Raw genomic sequence first — 22,616 nt, forward strand, 5'->3', positions numbered from 1 at the left:
GTAAAATGTTGGATTTCAATCTGCACAAAACTAATTGAAATATAGCTGGAAAAGATATATTCATGGAATCTGGATATTCCAGTTAAGACCTTTCATTCACTAGAACTGTAAATTTTACCTACTTTGAATGACAAAAGCTAAAGCGAGAATGATTTTTTTAAAGATGGCAATCATGAAAACAAAACTAAATTCTGCCAGAAGTAAAAAAAAAAAAAATGGAAAAAAAAACAAACCCTGGACATTCTTGGCAGCCAGAGCTGCTAGAATAAGAATGGAGTTATGATTCTTATCCCTGCAAAGTGTAGATCATTCTCATTTTTGGACTATAACAACCCTTCTTCTGATTAATCTTTTCATTACCATAGAGTTACAAAGGCCAGAATGTTTTATTTTCTAAGCATCTATAGCCAACTACCAGCCAGTCAATGTGCTCTGAGTCTGGAGGAAAATTATGTAAACATAATTGTAATCAGCGGAAGGAATGCTCTACAGACAGAAAAGAAAGTGGGAGAACTGGAGTTCCAAAGATGATACTGGAACTGGCTCTTGAAAGTTGTCCAGACATAAAGGGAACTGGGAACGAGTAAAGAAGTTCAAGCAGAAGGGGAGAACACGCACAAGTGTGGAAGAACATCATGCTATCAGAGAAAGACAAGGAGTTCAGGGTTGTAAGAACATATGTGGTGTGGGGAGTGGAAATGTGGAATAGTAAGATTTGAGGAAGAGATTCGGGAAGGTTGGCTAATAATACCCAAGTCCCTGGGGCCAAATTCTGTCATCAATTTAACAAGGGAGTGGTAAGAACAAGTGTGCTCTGTGGGACTCTGAGAGCATGAAACGCTATCCTTTTTAGAAAGTTGCTGCCGTGGTCCAGGAGATAGATGATCATAGGAGCAAAGGAAAAATTCTAGATTCAGAAGACATTTCTCAGATAGAACCAACAAGACCAGTTAATGGAATGGACATGAGAGCCATTGACAAATCACCAACATGGTGACTCATTTCAAAGTTCACAACATAGTGCATTAGCAGAAAATGGTTGATCTACACTACATAAACTGTGATGAACACAGGAGCTCAAGAGCCAAGTGAACCATAAAGAATTTTAAATCTGGTTTTAGGGGTATTCAAATCCAAATTGATTGTTGGCAGCCTTGGCTGCCCAATTAGAGTAGCTGAGAAGGGGAGAAAATTCTCTACTGTCACTGTTGGGTAAAAGGAGAACAGATGACATATGGTAGCTATACTGTGCAGCCACACTTCCTCTGTATTAACTTACCAATAAAGTACACCATTATTACATTTCTTCCTCTGCTTTTAGACTGCAAGCTGACTGTGGGCTTACTATATTTAAAAGCTGTAATTTCCCTAGTTTTTTAAGGATAAGGACAACAATCTCTACAGCATGGGCCTTTCTCAGGCATTCTTGCAAACATGGTTTAATCAATGTTCACAGACCCCCTACAAGGCAAGGAAATAGGAAATAACCCATTTTCCCTTGTTCAAGTAGGATAAAAGCCTAAGTTCTACAGATGGTAAGATTTCTGCCTACTCTCTGACTGCAGCATGAACTGGCCCATTGTGCCAATGAGATAGATGCTCTTAAGCCATACATTCATGGATAAATTGAATTTAGTAGTTTATAGCAAGTATCTGAAACTCACAAAATCATATCACAAATAGAATTAACAATGGAAAAATCTATGCTTACTTGAAAAATAAGGACCCTAGCTATTTACATGTCGATAAATCTACCATACTACAGAGTGAAGTGTTTTATGCATTTAGCTTAGGCTCACTTTGAACTAAAATGTGAACTGTGTTCTTCCAAGTATATACCTAAAACCTTGAAATCTATAGTTTTCTGCTTTACTGGTGTAATACATATTTTTAGGGACATTTCTTCTTAAAATCACCTTTTGTTTGTTTGTTTGTTTCATAGACTTTTAACTTTGCAAATGACTTCAAGAGGTAATGTGTAAATTTTAAACTTTTTATGGAAAACCTGACATGAAAATGTAGGAGGGCCTATAGGTAAGTATAGATGTGTGTGTGTGTGTGTGTGTGTGTGTGTGTGTGTGCACGCGTGCGTGTGTGTGTTTGTGTTTGCATATAATTTCTTTTTAAATGTTTCAGATAAAAATAAAAATAAAAAGCAAAAAGTATCAGGGTGCCTGGGTGGCTCGGTCAGTTAAGTGTCTGCCTTGGGTTTAGTTCACAATCCCGGAGTCCCAGGATTATTCCCTGCTCAGTGGGGAGTCTCCTTCTCCCTCTGACCCTCCCCCTGCTCATGTGCGCTCTCTCTCTCTCTCATTTTCTCAAATAAATAAAATAAATAAACAAACAAATAAGTAAAAATAAATAAATAGATAAATAAAATAAAAATAAATAAAATAAATAAATAAAATAATAACCATGATAAAATAATTAATAATAATAATAATAATTTTAAAAATAAATAAATAAAATATTTTAAAAATTTTTAAAAAGCAAAGGTATAATTTGGAGAAACTATTTCAAAATAAACTACATAAAGTGTCTTGGTGTTTAAGAGCTCAAGTCATGGAGTCAAACATAATTCAGACTGAAATCCTGGTTGTGATCACTTGTGTGAATTTTGGCAGGTTAATTAAATTCTTTAAGCCTCAGTTTCTTCATCTGTAAAATGGGAAAAACAATGTTTATCATTCGGCTAACATCAAACGCTATCCATGAAACAATTTATAGAATGCCTGATTGACCAATGGTAGTGATTATTAAGTACACCATTAATGTTTTTAATATTTTAATTATATAAACATAAATATAAACATTTTTTCTTCAGATATTTGACCTGAGGATAAAGAAGGCAAACATATTGATTTCCTAAAATCAGGAGGTGTTGGAGGCCACAGCACAGTTGGAGTCGAAGATCAAACCAGGCCCTGACTTGTGTCTCCTTTAAAATCCAGACACCTTGACAAGGTTAAGGACGGGAAAGTAGAGTAACCCTGAGAAAGGGTCTGTGCTATGTGTCGTGCGCTCGCTTACGTGACTTCCCACACGCTCTCCCTACAGAAGGGAACAATGTGGTCAGGGTCTTAAATTCTTAGTTGGTCCTTGTTGTTCTGTACCTCCCATTACCCACTCCCTGGTTGATTGTCTTGCTAATGGCTTTAGCCGAGACTACTACCTGGTATCACGAGATTTGCTCATAGTTAATGTAAACTTGTTATAGAAACTTGCGGTCATCTGACTGGGTACTGATGTATTACTCCTTCTATTGTGGTCTGCCTTATAAATGATTGTTAAGATGTGGAATAAAATCGGCACTGTTGGACATCCTCCTCAGTGTCCCTCTTGTCCCCATCTTTGTCTCTTAATTTCTTTTCACCATCCTCTTACCCTCAGGTTTCCTGGTCGATTTGTCACGCCGGCCACGACAAGGGGGCCATGTGGTAAGAAACATGATAGGCGTATGGTTGAAAATGTTTGCAGAATACAAAGGTTTAATATAGCTTACCTTGATATTTAGGAGCTATTGCCAAAAGAAAACCAAAGCAGACAAATGCATTACTTAATGACTAACCAAGACTACGCTTTAGGCCCTAGAACTACCTAGTTGCCCTTAGCATATAGTAGGTGCTCAATCAATTTTTGCTGAATTGAAACACCCAGAATGAAAAGAATGCTATAAAACTCTCAGTGTTCAAAGCAGCAACATATAAAGAATTATACAAGAACCAGATTCAATGTTGCTGCAGAAGAACCGTGTTTATGATAGTGTCAAACTCTGCTAAGTCAGGGAAGGGAATTACAGCTATAAACAGATTTATAGCTTCAGACTTTACACCTTTCATTTTGCATTGAAGATTAAAAGAGACCCAGCAGAAAAGAGTGTAAGTATAAACAGAAATTTCAAATATCAAAACCAGCCCCACTTATTGCAAAACTAATTTTTACAGCTATTCTTGTCTGGGCATTTTCTATGGTGAGATTGTAACTTTTAAGTTCCTTTGTGATGTCAGTTCAAGCTCTGAACAAGGGACCATAGGTGCCCACGATCAGTCTTAAATCATAAGCAGCTGCCATAAGGAAACAATTAGTGGGATCTAGCACTGAAAGAAAATTTAGAAAAACCAAACATTTAAAAAGGACTCTCAAAAGTAAGACTGATGTAGCTCAATGGAGTTAAGGGCTTATAAAACAGCAGGAATTGGGGAAGCTCACTCTGGCTTTCTTTTCTAACACAATACAAATTAAATACAGCCAAATTACTGCTCCTGCCAATCAAAACCAAGGGTTCCCTTCTCTCTAGCCTCATCCTTTATATCCAAATGTTTTAAGTGACTGCTAAAATTTTTTTGTTTAACCTTGCTTTTTTTTTCTTACTCATTTTTAAGAGGTCAAATAAAATGAACTCCATGGTGAAAGACTTGGAATCCTAAACATTCTTTTTGTTGAAAGAAAGTATCAACTTGCTCTCTAAATGCCCACAGTAGCCCCTGTGATTTTATAGCTAATGGTGTAAGCTATCCTACAATACTCTTACCCTCCTCCATAGAATTTGAATGTATTCAGAAGCATAGCCTTCTTTACACCATGGGTTTAATTTCTAAGTTTTTTTCAGCATGCTTCCTAATATACTGTCCCAACATAATCTTGCCCAGGCTACTCAAGAAAGCCTGGTTTGCAGGTCACCTTGAATCTTTGCTTCATTCGTTGTATTTTATAAAGCAATGCAGTTTTGTGAAGGGCAACTGAGCACAACACAGAGGTAAAGACAGATATCTCTGAGTCTAAGGAGATATGGTGAAGGAATAAAAACCAATCAACTATTAAATGAGACCAGGAGAGTGGGGTGCTTGGGTGGCTCAGTGGATTAAGCCTCTGCCTTCGGCTTAGGTCATGATCCCAGGGTTCTGGAATTGAGCCCCACATTAGGCTCTCTGCTCAGCAAGGAGCCTGCTTCCCCATCTCTCTCTGCCTGCCTCTCCGTCTACTTGTGACCTCTGCCAAATAAATAAATAAAATCTTTTAAAAAAATAAATAAAATTAAAAAATAAATGAGACCAGGAGAGCCTGAATCTCAGGGCTTGTCTATGATTCTCAAGCTTCCCCTATAAATTAGAAGCCCAGTCTCTCACTCTCTGCTGTTGACCAAAAGGTCAAAAATTTTTAATGTAAGCTTCTACAACTAGCGTGCTTTCCATTTCCACAACCTTTTGTAGCACCACCTCCTCTCCCTGTGGAACAAAGATAATATCTTACCAGGGCACTGGGGCCTCCTCCCCAACCTTGCCAGCTTTGTATCATCGCTCTCAACCAATACATTTCCCTTGGGCTCTTCCCCTTGCTCTCCAAACACATCCATTCGTGCTCTCCAAAAGTTAAAGGGAAGAAAAGTTGCTTTTGCCCTCTATTCCCTCACTTTAAGGTCGTATCATCTCCTATCTCCATCAAACTTGTTTAATAATAGATGGGCCATAGAAATAAAGAAAATTGTATTTGAGGAAAGAGAAAGGAGGTAGCAGAGTAGAAATCATATTTTTACAGTCTGGTTTTAGGAAAAATAAGGTAACGTGAGTTGAAATACATATTGGTCTTGAGGGAATTTCTTTCCATTAGGAAGAAGCAAGCTAAGCTATGAGAAGGGAAACTGCTGAGCCAGTCTTTAGGGCCCTGGAAAGGAGTCAACCTGGGCTAAACTAAAACTAAATAAACCAGAGCTTTGGGGAGGAAGGGTTGACAAAACCCAAACATGTCATGACTGCCCAAATTTGTGTCTAAATCTTTTCTCTTTTCACTTTACTCCCTTCATCAGCTATCAAATGTACCCTCAAGGCTTTAATTATTACCTGACTTATGTCCTCAATTCTTTTCCAGGCTGCAGTGATGCATTCCCAACTGCTCACCAGATGTCTAAGCCAAGATATGCCATCATCAGCTCAAACTCATCATTCTCAAACCGAACTTCTCAATTTCTACTGCAAGCCACTCATGACTCCTGACCTTCCTGTTTTTGTTATACACACCACTACTCCTCCAACTTTAAAAGGTCAGTGTTATGTTTGATTTGGTAAATGGAATCTGTTGCCAAGTCCCAGAGATTTCATTCTCCACAAAATCCCTTGAATCTGTCTTTCCATGTTTGTTGCCAGTGTCCTTATTCCTGGAAAACAGGAATAGTCTACAACCTCTCCAGGTCTTCCCTCAATTTATTCCATCCTACATACTTTTGTCAGATTATGTTTCCTAAAGCACATTTCTGAACATATTCCTCAGCACCAAAAATGTCAAGGGCCCAGTGAAAAAGTTATTATAGGCAATAATCCTCCACGGATCCAAAAGCTGTTATAGGAAAGGTTGCGGGGAATCAGGCCAATAGCACTTGACCTGCTGATCAACAGAATATTACCTGCCTCTTGATTTAAGAAGGGAGTATACTATACCTTCATAAGAGACTATTCCTAAAAACTGAACCAGAACTTAATCAAACTTCTAAATGGAACTTGCAGTGTACGAGAGATACAGAAGACAGGGGAACAAGTAAAACAGCACCACAAGGAGTTCTTTAGATCTATCGAGAATGTGGGGCATTCTATATATAGGTCAAAGGTTGTAGGAAAATTAGTGACGTGAAAAAAAATTTTTCAAAAGAAGAGGCCTAGACACTAAAAGAGTCTGAAGAGTTAAAACAATTAAATGCCAACTGAGTTTGGGATCTTGATTCAAACAAACCATCTACAAAAAGACAAGTTTGAGACAACTGGGGAAATTTGAATATGGATTGGGTATGATGATAATAAGAAATTATTGCTGATTTTATTAGTGTTGATAATGAAATGATGGTTATATTTTAAAAAGGCCCTATCAGAGATTCATATTTTAGTATTTGCAGATTCAATGACAAGATATCTAGGTTTTGCTTTTAAATACATCAGCAAACAAAACAAATGAGAAAAACAAGGGAAAAATAAATTCATGAAATAATATTAGTCACTGATAATTTCTGAAGCTGGGTGACAGTTCCAGGGCAGTTTATAATAACATTTTCTTCTCCTTTTGAGTATGTGTGAAAATTCTCCAAAGAAGTAGTTACATAATTAAAAATTTTATTTTAGGCAACCCTTCAGATTCCCACTGACTGAAGTGTAAACTTCTGCCTATGTCCGAAGTCCTCTATTATCTGCTCCTAACTTTCCTTTTGTGTTTTATCCCCTCTCCCACCTCTGCCCCGATCCCCAACATGAGGACTCTGTCCTTCAGTCAGCCTGGAATACCAGCAGTTCTCAGAGGAGCCTTCACTGCTGTCACTGTTGTCCTTCTGTTCCTGCCATTCTTTCTACTGAATAAGCTTCCTTAAGTATCATTAGACTTGAAATAGTTATCGCACACCTTCTTGAAACCTCTTACCTGGCAACGGACCTATGAAGCTATTTGGAAAGAAAAAAAAAAAAAAATAACCACAGCAGAAATTTGAGTTTCTGAGAGAAATGTTAGTCCCAGTACAAATGTTACTCCAGTAAGCATCCGGTCTCTACCCCTCTACAATCTCACGGTCATTTATGACCCATCATTGATGGCTCATCTCAGTGACTTCGCTAAGCTTTCCTTGCCCCTCCTTTGGAGACGTTTTCCCTTTTGAATTCCTAAAGCACTTGTGACGCTTTGATAAAACTCAGCTCACCATGCTAGGTATAAGATTTGTGCTTCATAGTAAGCTATCAGGGACCCTAAGGGCAAGGAGAAAGGCATATGGGGGAAATATAACAAACAATGCCTTTGGAAGTTTTAACATGTACTAAAACATGACCTTAGGCAGGTCACTTAACCTCTCTGACCCTCAGTTTCTGCATCTGTGGAACGGAACAAACAATATTTACCTCATATGTGAGTTGCAGGAAGTAATTAAAAGAACATATGGTCTGTAAATATTATTTCCTTGCACTCTTCTCTTCCTAATTCAAATGTAGTCTTGTACCTTATATATGGTAAGTATTAATAAATATATTGTCAGATTTCTTGCAACAGAGGTCTCTAAGAAGTTATCAGAATCAAAATTAGTATTCCCTGAATAGCCTATTGACTTTCAAAAAGCCAAAGATATCTGTATGGCCAACATGCTTCCAATGAATGTTTATGAGGATATATTTGACTTCAGCTAGAAGTTGTGCTTTTTGGGGTCACTATAATTTCTCATCTGTTGACTCACAACCCTAGTCAGAGAATAAAGACTAATAGTAAATGGAATAAAAAAACTTTGCACAGTCTCTTGAAGATGAACTCTACTCAATGAAATACATATTTCTTCCCCTGTCTCCAATAAGGAGAGATGTTTTTGGCTCCTGTCTACCTCCTGCCTGTGACTCCCAACTTTTAGAAAGAATGTTTTATTTTTACTCTTCCCACGTTTTCAATACTGAGTCATTCCTAAAACCATGGCAGTATTGCCTTGAAAACCATCAGACCACTAAAGTCTCTAAGTAAACTCATAGTTGGAAACCTGGTGACTATAGCTCACAGAGCTAATGACTCCTTTAGCTTCTCTGGCAACGCCTTCTGCTGGGTCTTCCACCATCTCTGTAGGAGAACTTCTTTTTCCTTTTTCTCTCTGTAATTCATAACTAACCCTCCTCCACCCATGACTTATTTTACCCTCGATAACAAACTTTCTGGGCATCTCACTCATTTCCACAACTTCAGTTGCTACTGCACACCCAGCTGTGGCTTCTTTCCAGGACTATGCCTACTGCCCACTCTCCATTTCTTCCGGAACACACTGTTCTCATCTCAGATCCTGATGCCCACCACTAAGACCAGTTTGTTTTCTTTGAGTAAAATGCATATACTTCATTCAGGGTCCTGATGGTCTACACTGAGACTGTGTGAATTAGATAAGGAGGCTTTCCTCCAGGTAGATGCAGCCCCATTCCAGAGCTCAAGTGAAGCACAAGCTGAATTTTAGACTTCCCTGTCTGTTTGCTGAACAGCTTTGCACAGTATACAACTTACACGAGTGTAAATGGTGGCCCTGAGCTTATTGCTCAAGGATAAGATTTCTTTTGGAAACTGAAACCCCCACTGTGTTTATTCTTTTCCAAATAGCTCCATAGTTCAGGTTGCCAGGTAAAAGGTTTCAAGGGAACTGTGTCATAAGTATTCTTTTTTTTTAATTTTGTCATAACTATGCTTACTATATAATACTAAATATTTATTCAACTTTATCAATTCAGGATGCATCTTCTTTGATTTGTTTTCAACTCAGTGTACTTTTTAAGAAGATTTTATTTATTTGAGAGGGAGAGCATGAGAGAGCATGGGTAGGAGAGGGGCAGAGGGAGAAGCAGGCTCCCTGTTGAGCAAGGGGCCTGATATAGGGCTCGATCCCAGGACCCTGGGAACATGACCTGAGCAGAAGGGGCATTCTTAACCCACTGAGTCACCCAGGTGCCCCTCAGTGTATTTTTTAATAGAAAGACTATTTACTGAATGTAAATTATAACAATAGATTATGCCTGATCTAAATATTAAATAGTTAGCATTAAATATACTGGCCATTTGAAAAAAATAAACCTGAAGTATAAAGGCTCACATTAACTACGGGAGGTAGTAGAATCTCCTATAGTTATTATTTAAACTAAGTTTAAATGTGGCCTACCCAAAGAAAGAAGGTAGAATAAAATGTTTCTGGAGCTAGGTTTCTAACTACTATCTTACAGCATTCCTCCATTTTAATCTCCACATGGTGCAATAAATACATTCTGTACTTAAAACAAGCAATCAATTAAATATGACTAGAAATATTTAGAGAGAAAATAAATTTAGCCAATTATGAATTTTAGTTAGGGAACCCCTAGGTAGCTCAGTTGGTTGGGCATCTACCTTCGGCTTAGGTCATGATCCCAGGGTCCTGGGATCGAGTCCCACATGGGGCTTCTTGCTCAGTGAGGAGTCTGCTTCTCTCCCCTCACTCTGTTCGCCCCACCACTGCTCATATTCCCTTGCTCTCTCTCTCTTAAAAATAAATAAATAAAATCTTGAAAAATAAAAGAATTTTGGTTAGGATATCAAAATTATCAAACCAAAGAACCCATCAAAACATATATGTGAAATTACATACATTTACATAATATTACTTCAGAAAATTCACAATTTTTTTTTCAGATTTTATTTATTTATTGAACAGACAGAGATCACAGGTAGGCAGAGAGGCAGGCAGAGAGAGAAAGAGATGGGAGAAGCAGGCTCCCGGCGGAGCACAGAGCCCGATGCAGGGCTCGATCCCAGGAGTCTGGGATCATGATCTGAGCCAAAGGCAGAGGCTTTAACCCACTGAGCCACCCAGGCACCCCCACAATTTTTTTGAAGATTAAAACATTTCAAAGTGAATTATTTTTACTTCTCTGAAGTATTTTTGATTAAAACTCTTCACCAGCTTTAGAAAGAATTAAATACACAAGTATGCACTAAATATTTGTTTTAGAATCCTATACTAGAATCCTATCTAGTAGTGATAATCACTTTTCATGAATTTCTTAATTTAAAAATTGAACTACTTAACTTAAAGCCATTATTCTATTGGATATTTATCCAGCAGATGAGGTCCCATTTTTAGGGTTATATGACATCACGACTGTGTCAGTGTGAGTGCTCATGTGAGAGGGTTTGTATGCAGATGTTTACATGTGCATAAATAAGACTTGAATAATAACACACGTGCCATACACTGTTCTAAATGTTTCATTAAGTCGGTATTAAGTATGTATGTATTAAGCCAACCACCTTTGTTTTACATTGAAAAACTGAAAAGAAACAGATAATTTGCCCAAAGTCATACAGTTTGTAAATGACCAGTATTTAAACGCAGCTATCTGCCTATGTAGCCCATTCCCTTAGCATTACTCAACATATTCTGTATGCTCCCTTTAAAAACAGACCACTAAAAGCTGATATTTTCAGTTGTTTCAGCCATTTCATCATCAAACATATATAAAATTATCTTTAAATCTGAATTATTAACTGTAGTCATTTATTTTATTTCTTTAAATTATTTACTTATTTAAGACAGAGAGAGAAAGAGAGAGAGAGAGCAGGCAGAGGCATAGGAGGAGGGAGAGGGACAAGCAGACTCCATGTTTAGGTGGAACCAATCTCAGAATGCTAAGATCACAACCAGAGCCAAAGTCAAGTATCTGCCACTTAACCAACTGAGCTGCCTAGCTGCCCCAATTGTAGACATTTATTCAATGTGTATTTTCTATGTATATCAACAACATATAAAGAAGGTTTATTGGTATTTTATAGGTATTTTTGAGATACAAAAAAAAGAAAAGGGATTGATAATTTCAGCATATGTAAATCAAAGTTTCGGTATACAAATCACATTTAAAAAAGATATATGGGGGCACCTGGGTGGCTCAGTGGGTTAAACCGCTGCCTTCGGCTCAGGTCATGATCTCGGGGTCCTGGGATCAAGTCCCACATCGGGCTCTCTTCTCAGCAGGGAGCCTGCTTTCCCCCAAAAACTCTAAAATGTTCTCTCTCTCTCTGCCTGCCTCTCTGCCTGCTTGTGATCTCTCTCTGTCAAATAAATAAATAAAATCTTTTTAAAAAAAATAGAAAAGATATATGGATGATAGTGAAATAAACGAGCTGCTATACTATGTGTATAGTATATACATTTATATTTTAGTTTTTGTTTTTTTAAAGATTTTATTTATTTATTTGACAGAGAGAGAGCTCACAAGTAAGCAGAGCAGTAGGCAGAGAGAGAAGGGGAAGCAGGCTCCCCACTGAGCAGAGAGCCTGAAGCAGGACTCAATCCCAGGACCCTGAGATCATGACCTGAGCAGAAGGCAGAGGGTTATCCCACTGAGTACCCCTATAAATTTATATTTATATAGTATTAAGTGTATAAATATCTATAGGTATAAGCCATATGGAGTACAGGGGAGTCTTTCAATTAACCAATTACTTAATCAAATACCAAAAACTCTAAAATGTTCAGACTTTTATAATCACTCTTCATCATATAACCACAATATAAAATACAGATAGTGGGGAATGATACTGTTTTTTTCAGATCTAGCATAATTTATTCACAAATGAATACATTACTAGTTTAATATAATAGTTCTATAATGAATTGAGTAAAATAAATACTTCCTATACACACACACACACACACACACACTTTTCAAATTTCTTAGAGAATGTACATATCCTCCCCCTTCCCCCAAGTTAGACTATATGGATCTGAAAAATGCTGGACTGGAACACAAACATGAAATATGGGAATTGCTGAAGTGTTAGGTTAGAAGGAGCTTAGTATATAATTAAAAACATATGAACAGAAAGTTAAATATTGTCCCAAAATACACTATTTTATTTGGGAATAATTCCTTACATGACACACACAGCTTGATTCTTGTACATTTTAGTAAAATATTGTGAAATGACAGTGATAATGTCAGAACAACAACCAAACAGCAAAAAAGGATTTGGGGGGGGGGGAAGGCAATGTGACATCTTCTACTTCTTCTCAAGTGCATTTGGAAAAAAAAAAATGGAAGACCCACGCCTTCATGTGCAGTTGTCTGATGGTATTTGCTTGTGGTTTTCTCTTACATTTTTTTCTCACTGAGTAATACAGAATTACAACATACATGCCGCATTAGTCCTCCAAATTCCTAAGGGAATTATATCTCCTTTATGTTCACATGCAACGCCAAAGGAGAGTTATGAGGAGGGCTTTGAAATTCTGAAAATTTTATGCAAAAGAAATGCCCCTGGTACAGAAGGGGTATTTTTCAGTTAATATAGTGGTTCTGTGTATCTCACTACCTTCTACATAACATGCTGATGCAGTTATTGGGGGCGAAGAAAAGGCCACCATATCTTTATAATGCATACAAGAGAAACTCCTGAGAAGGCTTTTTTAAAAACTAGTTTCTAAAAGTATTTATTAGTGGAAGAATGTTTTTGTTAAAGAAATGTGGCATGAAACACAACCACCATAAACTACTTTCTATAACTCTCTTGATTATTAAAAATTAAAGATAAGCCTTGAATCCGACAAACAAATGGCTAAAATCTACATAATACATCTTAAGTGTGGCCCTGGGTTAAACTAATTTGTTTATTTTACCAAATATTAAATATCAGTATAAACAAACTACTATAATAAAAGGAAACAAAGGTATCCAAACTTGCCAAACCAAGTGGAAGTAAGATATTAAAATTGACAAATATTCAGTAAAATCTCAGAGCTTAGAAACCTCAGAGGCCTATTTTAAGTGGCATTATTGATGACACATGGTATTACTGACAGGGTATTTAGAATCATGAAGAGCTGAGTTTTCTCTCTTCCTCAACTTCTTTTTCCTTAAACTCTTGCATTTACTGTTCATAATTTAACAATATTTGTTGAACATCTACTATGTACCAGGTACTAAGTGAAGTGTTAGGGAGGATACTAAAGATGAGAGAAAGCATAGCTCTGCCCTCGAAGACCATAAAAGCTAGGAGTCAAGAGAGAAAGGATGTGTATAAACGACTACAATATAATAGAAAGAGGAAAAAGTACAATGGAAGGAGGAAATTAATATTTACTAAGAGCCTGACATGTACTAGGCACTGCGTTAAAAGTTATACCTATATTATCTTATTTTAATACTCCTGTATGTATCTGTTGAGGTAAGAAATTATTATCTCTATTTTACAGATGGGGAAAATGAGACTCAGAATGACTGAGTAACTTGCCCAAGGTCACAGAGCTTATAAGTGAAAACCTAGGGTTTGACGTGCAGCCTATCTAGGCTTCGCTGTCTATGACCCCTCTAGTGTAAAGGAGTATAAAAAGCTGTACACAGGGATGCCTGGGTGGCTCAGCCTGTTAAGCGTCTGCCTTGGGTTTGGGTCATGGTCCTGGAATCCTGGGACTGAGTCTTGCACTGGACTCCTTGCTCTGCAGGGAGCGCTTGCTTGTCCTTCTGCCTACCACTTCCCCTGCATCTACTCTGTCTCTCTCTCTCTCTCTCAATCTGACAAATAAATAAATAAAATCTTAAAAAAAAGAAAAAAAGCTGAACATATAAAGTTTTGTGGGAATTCAACAAAAGAGAGAGCAGATATCTTGCTGGAATAAATGTCATGTGAGTATGAAAGATGACCATATCTGGATGTGTGGAAACTGAGTATATCTAGGAAACTGAGTATATCTGAGTATATCTATCTAAGAGGGAAACAGTTCTGAGAAAAGGTTATTCTAAGAAAAGACAAATGAAGAAAAATACATTTGAAGAGAGAAAAAATGCACATGGCTATATTTGGTTTGGATGAAGGATAGTGTTCAGAGCATTAAATGAAAAATTAGTGGGATATAGGGCTAGAAAAAACAGGCCAAATCCAAGGATTTAAATGTCGGGCTAATAATTAGATTTTTTTGGCATCTAAGTGGTAATCATAGTGAAATTTAAAGTTTTGTAGTCAGAAGAACAACATCATCAGAGCCATGACAGAAAAACTGTATCCATCAGACATATATGGAAGGACATTGGCCACTGCTATTCTCTGTCCTACCCCTCGATATCTCCACCATCAAGACAGGAAAAAGCTGCCATGTTCCCTTTCCTGATTTACTACCCTCGCAGGCATGACTGGCCAGGCAGGTAGCAGTCATGTTCTCACAGTGTGCACAATGGCAATGGGGAAGTCAGGATCAAAAGACATAGAAATGGGGGATTCTGGTGGATACGCAGTGAGCTAGAGGGATTTCACTGTGGTTGGGTAGAGCATGAGCACTTTGACTCTCACACCTGGTAGGAGAGAGGAGAAGGAGAGGAGGACCTGGGATGGAGAGCGTCATGTAGACAGGGAATAGTAGGCATGGGGAGCCTAGATTCAGCTATCAGAACAGGGGTGCCTGAATGTGGGCAGGACCTCAATCATTGGAACTAAGGCCTGGCACCAGGACCACACTTAGAGCAATGGGTCATCTGCATGTTGGAAAAGAGTCTTCTTAAATGCCTCACATTTAAGGTCCCCATTACACCTATTATTAGATGTGCAGGTGGAGGGCAGGATTCTGGGTGGAATTGAACTCATCCTTGGAATGGCGGGTCTGCAAAAGTTGAGAGAACTTCAACAATCTCCTTGACTATTAATAGTAAAAGAACCATCAAAGGAACAAAGACTGGATCTGTCTTCTTTGCCACAATTTCACAGCCTTATTGCTGTGCCTTGTACATGGAGCTAAATACATCCTTAAGGTATTGACTTAAATTGTGTTCATATGAATTAATGAACAAATAGTAGGGTGACTTTCATTTCGATAGATAAATTTTGCTCCACCTCCCAAAAAATTCTCAGGGCCGCTTTGTTTTGAAATACAAAAATGCGTCTGTCTTTTTTCTCATTTCCTTTCCTCCTTTCTTCCCTGACTTACTCTCTCGTCACTTATTTTTTCTCTTCTTACCCAACCACTTTTCCCCAGTCTCTGTGACATTATTTACCCTATCCCATGCTTTTTCCTCTCCAAGGATTTGATTTCCTTTGATACAATGGATTCACAGCAGCAACCTCTCCATTCATTTCTCTACCTCTTTTCCCATCTTAACCACAGCTGCTAGAATTGCCTCCCCCCACCCCTTCCTAATATGCTTTCACCATCTCATTTCCCTTGTCAAGAACCATTTGCTTACCCATTTAGGTAAATGCAAAGACTCACCTCTCTTCCCTAAGGCCTATTTTCGTATTCAGTTTCACACTATCTCTGTCATTTAGCTTTGCAGGCCTCACAATTTCTTAACAATCTAAGTTAAATCCATCTAAACTGTCTTCGGCTTTCAGAAGGTCATCAGAAGAACTCCCTAAATAATAGACATTTTCCCTTTCTACCATCAGTCTACAAAATAAAACCTTATTAATCTGCAACTCCAACTAAAGAAGGCGTGATACCAAAGAAGCAGAATCTTGCCTGAAACCTCTCTCAAGGAAAGACTTGCACTGAATACCATGAATAAGATGACATGGGAATGTTCAACCTACGCAAGAACACTTTACTGACATAAACATTTACACATGAAAAACAGGTTGCTGATTATCATTCTGTCCAAGTTCTTTAGTAAACTTTAAAGGAAGTGCAATCCCTCAGCTCAAACATTGACAACCCTTTTTTTGGAAGTTGGTTATTTGGAAATCTGATTGCATCTTCACACAGGAATCCTAATAAAAGATGGTTTATGTTCCCAGATCAACCCACAAAGCCCACTTTTAATGCACCCCCCCCAAAAATCTTATTGTTCCCTAGAAATGTTTTGGCAATGCTATCTCAATGGAAAATCCACTGTAAATTAGGATTTGGGATCAGTCAGTGGGAGTAAGGATTTTTAGTACAGTAGGTAGTCCAACAAAGGAGTCATCCCTCGGTGACATGGTTATGACTCAGGGAGCGGGAGAGAAACTTTGGTTTGAGGACTGGTTAAGGGAACTTGTTTGGAGAAATCTTGTTTAGGTAGCAAACTTTCTTCTTCCTTTTTCTCCCTTAACTAGTTGCAAAGGGAAATGGGAGGGAGAGTAAGGAAAAAGTTTTACAAAGTTCATGCTCTTCCCTTTCCCCACAATTAACAATATGTACTAAGACAACACAGCGATAAGGGAGGAGCATAATTAGTGGGGAAAGAATGTGGCACTTTGGTTGCATTGAAACTTACATATATAAATAACAAAAAAATAAGTTCTGAGGAATTTAAGCTCTGAAATCTTATAAAAATTTGGGAAATTAAAGAACTACTTCTTTAAATTTTCAAGAAAAAACTGTGTTATCATTTTATGTCACCAAAGAGTTGAAAGAAAAAAAGGGAAGACATATCCCAAATTATAAGTTCCTGTACACACTATATACGCTGTATGTGAATAAAATCATTTTTAGTAGACCAAAAAACAGAACATGAATATTTTAAGAGAAATTTGATCAAATAAAAGAAACCTTTCAAGTATTTTAACAACCCATAAAAATTTTCCAATTTAGGTTTTAAATGTACATTGCTTGCTTATTCATTTTATCTACATTATAAATATATATTAAACAGATTTAATGTGTAATTTATATAAATCTACTCAGGAAAAAGTGGATTTATGGTAACATGGTAATGTAAGATATAACTGTATAAAATACTATAACTGTGCTGTACATATTGATAATCACATTTACTACATCATTTCTATGTATTCATATTTTTAGAGACAAAATTTGTTCTTGGAGGTAAAAGCCTATTTAGTTTCCACTTTTTGCAGAAGAAATTTCCCAAGAGTAGATTAGAGGCTGGGAAAGTAATACATTATGATAAGTGGTAGGGAAAATAAAAATGGAGACTATATCAAAATACATCTATAATTTATAAAAACATCAATACATAGTTAATAATCACTAAGCGCTAAATGGAAACTTCCATTAAGAATTACTTAATTTAAAATCTAAACTTGGAAGTTTCTTTTGAAAAATGTTATGATGATGACATAGAGTTAAGAGGTAGGTCAAGACTTTTCCTTGGGGACATACCAACAAAACTCTTTGCCTATTTTTTGTGCCATAGAAAGATGATGTGAGTTATCTCCCGGCTTTGCATTTCCCTCATGCTAATTCTTCCTGAACCCAGTGCTTATCCTTTTGCTGTGACAAGAGGGATACATTTTGAAAATAATGATCATGTGATTCAAGTATCCACTAAAGGCAAAAAAAATAGCCAAGATGCAGGAAAACCAGAGCAGGTCACTATTTTAAAATGCCAATTCTATCTTCCTTGAAAGTTTCCAAAGTTTTCAAGCACAGGCAGTTAGATAGACTTTAATTTTTTAAGTGCCATGATATATTTTCAAATCTTGGTTACAGTGATTCATAATGTCCTGCCCATTCTTGGTTCCCTATGCTGGTTTATCACTGGTTTATCATCTTTCTTCTGCTCATTAACTGTGGCAGAAACTCAAGATTTATTATGAACATGTTCTTCTTCTTAGCTATTTTCTTTAACATCTCATTAACTAATATGCTTTCAATGCTGTCTCTTTGTCCAATTTTCCAAGTCTATATATCTCTATCTGAATTTTCCCCTCTCTGTTTTGTCTGTAGGATTCTTGCACTTGGACGCTGTTTAAGATGTAGGTGCCAAGCCTCACTACTGCTTCCCTCCAAGGCAGTGTAAGGATGCAGATCCCACACGTCCTACCGCTGCCTGCATTCCTCTAGCAGCTGGAGAGCTCTGGACCTCCTGGGCCAGACCAGAGGTGCCGGGGAGTTAACACCCAGGCACCATTCTCAACAAAAGAGAAAGGGAAATTAGTAGATAAATACATCAATCTCCCCAGCCTTTCAGTGAGCAATTCTGAGACAAGCTCTACAGTCTCTCACAGCTTCCTCAGGAATACATCTGTTTTCTGGCCCTCTTGTCTCTTCTGTGTCATTTCCCCATGCCCTCACAATGCTTCCTGGGATTGTCTCCCAAATAAATTACTTATACCCAAATCCTTATCTAAAAGACTGCTTTAGGGTAGGCAGAGGTGATCCTAGCAAAGACAGAGGTCCTATTAATACTTAAAATATTTTACAGATTATAATAATCTCTAAACCAGCACTCTAACTTCTTTTATCCTCTGCTATCTTACCTTTTCGTCTTCTCTTGTGAGCTGAGTGTAGAGGTTTTTACAGACATTCTTGACTTCTGCCCCCAGTTTTATGGTGTCACTCCATGGGAGTCATGGATCTCTTCCAATTCTGTGTGTGTGTGTGTGTGCGCGCGCACATGTATACAACAGCAGGACTGTTGTAAGCATTAAATAAAATAAAGCATGCAAAGCACCTTTTATTTGACATCATCCCATTTCAATGTAGCAGTTTCAAATTTGGGAAATAAGCTACAACTTTCTTTTCTGGGTTTTTTTTCCCTCCAATAATTGAGCCAACTTAGAAAGCAAGTGTGGAAATCACAAATAATAAGAGTATTTTCTGATATGAGTGTAAGTTAATTACATGGCAAACTTTCTCTCATGAGCGTGGTGTGGAAAGGACTGCTCTACTGAGGTACGTGGGTTTCTTTGTTTATTTTGTTAGATAGCCTTAGACACTGAGCTCATAAAAACTATAAATAACATCCTCATGGTCTGGTGTGAAAATTAGCTGACAATAATTTGGATATTGACCCACAAAGATATCATGAAAATTGTTTATTTACTAAATAGTCTAGGACAGAAATAGCATTTGGTATATCAAGGGGAAAGAGACGTAAGAGGAATTCAATAAATATTTATGTTATTTAGAGGTACTATGGTGTTAAAGGTAAAAACATTAATAATGACTTTCCCTTCTCCATAGCGTCCTACAGACCACAATCAGTATTAATATTGAGTGTGTTGTTTTTTACCGACTCTGCATTTCTGACTCGTCATTTCATTCCCTTCTTTAATACTTTCATCTTCCTACACATTCCTCCCCTTCCTAAAATTTCCTCATTTTCTTCAATAGAATTTATAGCTCTTAAAGATTTTTCTGTTGACTGCATTCACATTTAATTATAAATCATGTCTTCAGCAGTTGGTTTATATTGAAAATGTAGATCAAATTCAATATCTGTCTGTAATGAATCAAAAGTCATCGGTATGATCACCGTCTAAATAGTCAGTCTGTGTGGATTTATGGCAACATTATTAGTACGTGATTAATCAGTACCTAACGCAAACCAGTTCATGCCCAACATCTACTAAGTCATTTATTCTTACATTAAAGTCCTGGGGCACTGTTTTAGATCAGTTTAGAGTTTTGCTTTGTAGGGTAGTACGTTGTTAAATTTGCCATCTGGCCCAACAGCTGATGTGGCTCACAAACCCTGGAGAGGCCCCAGAGCTTTACTCCTGGGAAATATTTGGTCTACTGTGTGGTGTCATGATTACTGGTTCATAGCTTTTTTATAGCTATTGAAAAGAATTGCAGAAAAATCTCCACACCGAGGAAATCCTAAACTGAAATTAATTTATTAGGAAAGAGTTCACTTACCTGAGGACCAGGTTGACCCTGAAATTGAAAAGAAAAAAAAAGAGGAAAACAATTATAAAAATTTCTTTTTAAGTGACGATTTTCATTACCGAAACTTAAACTAGTTCTGAAACTCTTTACCAAATGTTTTTGAAGATCATAAACCTAACTACTGACAAATTTTACATTGTGGTTTTGAAAAACCATATTATGTCTTGCTATTTTAGTTTTATGCTATTTATCTGAAATCTTGCTATCATGGTCTGTTTTATATTAACTCCAAAATGACTCAGGGGCTTTAGTATGCGCTAGAGTTAAATTGGAGAGAAAAAGAGGTAAAAGGTGAACTATGTTATCATAATGACTGGGTTACTTCAACAGAGGGCCTTCTAGCACAGACTATTACTATGAGCTACCTATTCAAAGAGCACAGTGAACAAGAAAAAAAGAGGCCAATATTTTTAGTTTTAGAATTCCGAGTCTTTGGAGTTCTCATTGTTTCAATAATACTTTAAGTCAATTTTGAAAATAAACACCCATCTTTTACTCAGTACAATCCAACCTAAGGGCATTTTAAAAGAATATAAGAAACCTTAGGCTCAATTAAAGTGCATCAGAACTCCTCACTCGGTCGATAGTTTATGGAACCATTGGACGATCTAATTCGGTTTGAATGGCACTTTTCTGTTCTTTAAGCTAACAAAAATTTCAAAGCAGCATTGACTGTAAAAGCTTCTCAAGGAAAATCACCTGTGAATAAAAGTATTGATTACACATCACCTTCTTCTCTAATTGGGTTTCATACAAGAAGAGATGAAAGAAAAAGTGTACATCAAGTTAAGGAATCTTTAAAAATAAATTAATAATGTACAATTTCATTATACCAGCTGCATGCCACTGGGTATCCATATAGAAAAGCACAGAACTAATACAACTCCCAAAGAACACGCTCCTTCCCTCTGCCTCCCCCCCTCTCTCCTTCTCTTACTCTCTCTCCCTCAGACCCTCTCCAGGCTTGGAATTTCTCTAGGTGCTTATTCTCTAACTGATTGGGAATAGAATAGATGATTTTTAAGAGCTTTGTCTGAAAATGTGGTTTGCCAGGTTTTATCTAATCAAACCAGTTACTGTGGATATTACTCACAGCAATCCTGTGTGCTAATGGTGGTACTTTTCAAGTACTGGGCACGTTTGGACATGTTAGTCTATTTATTCCTTATGACAGCTCTACATTTTACAAATGAAGAAACTGAGGCTCATAGAAATAAAGTAACAGTCACATAGCCGATAGGTGGAAAAGACAATTTAAACCCAAATCTGATCCACAACGGTATCAGGGCACCCTTCAACTGAGAGGATGCTCTAAACTTCCCAACCACTCCTGACTGTAAGCAACAGCGTGAATCTCTGCTTAGAGATATAGACCCAGGACCAGCAGGCACCCAGCCTTTTAACTGATACTTGTATACAAACCAGGTCAGCTAAGGATCTTGAGGGTAACAGACAACCCTAAAATTAGCGTTGAACTTGGGGAACCTAAGGTAGGTGGAGGCAGGGCTCTCCACCTACATGTGAATGCAGATCTTCCCAAAGCCATGTAATGGACGAGATTACAATATGTGCTCACTCCCACTTATACTCTGCCTCTCTCTCTCTGGATGCTTTAAGCCTCTGACCTTCCTAAAACTTCGAATTAATGCAAACTCAGAAATGTGAACATGCATCTTTTAAAGAAATCCAGAACACATTAGATCTTTTATATGTTGTTGTTGTTGTTGTTGTTGAAAACACAAAGGTAGGATTGTCTAAAATCAGAAATACTTTTGACAAAAGAATAGTTTAGCATCATTGCTGAGATTGTTTGATTCCTACAATTGTTCTACACATGACAGACTATTCCTGTCTATCTTTAAAATGTGGCATTCCTGCGGTGTTTGGGTGGCTCAGTCAGTTAGGTGTTTGCCTTCGTCTCAGGTCATGGTCCTGGGGTCCTGGATCAAGTCCTGCCTCCAGCTCCCTGCTTAGTGGCGAGTCTGCTTCTCCCTCTGCCCTTCTCCACTGTTCATGCTCTCTCCCAAGTTCTCACTCATGTTTTCTCTCACTCATGCTCTCTCTCCCTTGAATAAATAAATAAAACCTTTTTAAAAATGTGGCAATCCTGCCATTGCACTGAAGGAAAGATTTCAGCATAATGTACGCATATATTTATATTACTATAAACAAATACACATTAGGTTCTGGATTTTATGTTAGTGGTGGTGAAAACAATCAATAAGTGACAGTAAAATTGAAAAGTTGACTTTTACGTAAGTATTAAAAATTATGTAGTACCAGGAGACTCAGACTACTGCAATGTATGATATGAATTTCAAGTGTCTATGGTGTGCATGAGTGAGTGAGTGAGTGTGTGTGTGTGTGTGTGTGTGTGTATACACAGTGGGGAATATGAAAAGGAAGGATGGAAGTGGGTGGTAGACAGGCTTCCCTCCAAAGCGATGCATATAACTTGACAAATTTGATTAAGTCTCCCTAAAACATGTATTACACAGTGTAAACCTTACACAAGATTCCAGGACTGCCTACCTCAAATCTTCTCACTCAGTGGGATGTA

General features: G+C 37.5%; 1 protein-coding gene across 15 annotated transcripts in view; it reads right to left on the reverse strand.

Moving 5' to 3' along the window:
* COL25A1 (collagen type XXV alpha 1 chain) overlaps positions 1-22,616 on the reverse strand; it is a 463,262-nt gene that overhangs the window by 162,312 nt on the left and 278,334 nt on the right. For all 15 annotated transcript variants that reach the window (XM_032333117.1, XM_032333109.1, XM_032333114.1 and 12 more), the window contains one exon: positions 20,027-20,044. In XM_032333117.1, coding sequence (XP_032189008.1) covers positions 20,027-20,044 — 18 coding nt within the window. The remainder of the gene's footprint in view (positions 1-20,026; positions 20,045-22,616) is intronic.

This window comes from Mustela erminea, chromosome 2, assembly GCF_009829155.1.
Source record: "Mustela erminea isolate mMusErm1 chromosome 2, mMusErm1.Pri, whole genome shotgun sequence".
Taxonomy (NCBI): domain Eukaryota; kingdom Metazoa; phylum Chordata; class Mammalia; order Carnivora; family Mustelidae; genus Mustela; species Mustela erminea.